General features: G+C 62.4%; 1 protein-coding gene across 1 annotated transcript in view; it reads right to left on the bottom strand.

Annotated features, from left to right (window-relative positions):
* LOC104083187 (semaphorin-3F-like) overlaps nucleotides 1–1,894 on the bottom strand; it is a gene marked incomplete at its 3' end in the record, with an annotated part of 4,230 nt that extends 2,336 nt beyond the window's left edge. The window contains exons 1-4 of the mRNA XM_009586589.1: nucleotides 1,804–1,894; nucleotides 1,305–1,424; nucleotides 115–254; nucleotides 4–38 (exon numbers count right to left, since the gene is read on the bottom strand). Coding sequence (XP_009584884.1) covers nucleotides 4–38; nucleotides 115–254; nucleotides 1,305–1,389 — 260 coding nt within the window. The remainder of the gene's footprint in view (nucleotides 1–3; nucleotides 39–114; nucleotides 255–1,304; nucleotides 1,425–1,803) is intronic.
* Nucleotides 1,895–2,071: the final 177 nt, after the last annotated feature.

Genomic DNA, 2,071 nt, shown 5'->3' with positions numbered 1-2,071 from the left:
CACTTGTTCACGAGGCAGCAGTGGCCCCCGTCGTCATTCTGCAACGGAGGGACCCCCGCACTCAGCCCTGCCTGCCCCCCTGCCCGCTCCCTGCCTGCCCGCTGCTCCACCTACCAGGCAGATGCGTCCGATGCGGGAATAGACCCCAGGGCTCAGCGGGGAATCGGCCGACTTCTCTCGGAAGAAGAAGTAGAGCTTGTCGTCGTTCCTCTCACTGCTGTCAGGGATGAGCTGGGCGCGGACGAAGGCTGGGTCTGGAATGGCACGGCACGGCACCGTCAGCCCAGCGGCACCCCCTGCCCCGTGTGCCGCAGTGGGATGCTGAGCCCCCCTCTCCTCCGGCATCGCCCTGCTCCTGGAAAAGCACTGCCGCGGCCACAGGGCGAGCGCTGGACCTGGACCAGAGCTGCAGAGATGGGCTGAGGAACCGGGTGTTTCTGGTGGTCATCGGTGCTCCAGGAGGGGCTCGGAGCATCCCTGAGGTCCCTGGGAGCATCCCTGAGGTTCACAGGGTGGAGGGCTCCAGCAGCTCTATGAGCAGGGCGGTGGGAACTGGTCTTCCTCCCCTGGGGAGGAACCACACAGCCTGGAAGCTTCTCAGGAAGCTTCTCCCTGCCATCCATCAGCCGGTGCCCAGCCTGCGCTGACAGCTCCCCCTCTTCAGGTTACCGCCCCGCCGGCTCCCCGGCCCGGCAGGATCAGCCCATCTGCTCTGCTCTGTTTACTCAGCTGCCGCCCCGCGGGCAGGGGTGCTGCGAGGGGGGCAGGATGAGCGCTTGGGGTCACCGAACGCAGGCGACATGGTTGACATCTCAGTCCTGCAGAAACCCACTCACGGACTCCGGCAGAGCCAGCCCCATCTCTCACCAGCTGGCTGCTCCCGCCGCCCAGCAAAGTCCCTGGCATGTCTGTCACCATGCCTCACACAGCTATCCCTCTGCCCATCTGCCCTAGATTTCTATCCATCCATCCATCCATCTATCCATCCATCATCCATCCACCCACCCATCACCAATCCATCCATTCATTCATCCATCCCCCATCCATCCATCCACCCTCCACCTGTCCATCCATCCACCCATCCATCCATCATCCGTCCACCCATCCGTCCACTCATCCATCAACTGTCAACCATCCACCCCTCCATCCATCCATCCATCCCACACCACCACCCATCCACCTGCCCATGCTGGCTACTGTCTCTGCGCTGGGAGAAGGATGCAGTATGACACGACGGGTCTCATCTCTAGAGCTGGAGCCGTGGGGTCTCCAGGGAACCTGGGCCACTGACACCCCAAACTCACCATTGAGCCAGCGTGAATTGTACTGGTCTGTCCTCATGGCCGTCTGCTTGCCCATGGTGCGGAAGATGGCTGCGTCCGTGCCCATGAAGTCAATGTAGACGCCAGCATAGAGCTCTTCATCTGCAGAGGGCAGAGATCAGCCGGGGGCTCCCACCTAGTCCCATCCATCCACCTTCTCCCACTGCCCCAGGCTCCATCCAACCTCAGCCCTGGCCAGTAGCCATTAGGCAACCGAGAGCCACTGCCTGTTGCCATCCCAGAGAGCTCGGAAGGTTGGCACTGGTCCGTAACCAGGTACCCCACCTCTGCTGGGCCAGGTGCCCAAGGACTGGGCATCCCGGGTGCCCGGCCATCCGCTGGAGCGGGCAGGGGTGGCAGGGGACTCCTTGGGGATATCTGGGCAACGCAGGAAGACGCCGGGAGCAGTCGTCCCACCTTGCCTGCGTGTTCCCTCTGCCCAACGCAGGCAGCGCAGGCCCCGGGGAGCTACAGGACTCACTTATTAATGCAGAGACGGTGTCTACTTTGGGGTCATAGGAACACTTCCCCTTGCCCGAGTCCAGCTTGTCCGGCTCCAGGTAGAAGATATAATCCTGGAGAAGGAAGCAAATGGACGAGCTGGTTACACTTTCACCCCTCCATCCCCATGGCACCTTCCAAAGCCCTCTGGGAGAGGCAGCCTCCTCTGGGATGGAGCCCAGCAGTGAGGATGGATGTGAATGGACCACACCAGGGGTCTGCAGGTCTTCTGAGAAGCTGAAGCCCCC

The sequence above is a fragment of the Fulmarus glacialis genome, unplaced genomic scaffold (assembly GCF_000690835.1).
Source record: "Fulmarus glacialis isolate BGI_N327 unplaced genomic scaffold, ASM69083v1 scaffold21241, whole genome shotgun sequence".
Taxonomy (NCBI): Eukaryota; Metazoa; Chordata; class Aves; order Procellariiformes; family Procellariidae; genus Fulmarus; species Fulmarus glacialis.
This window is presented reverse-complemented; position numbering and strand designations above follow the sequence as displayed.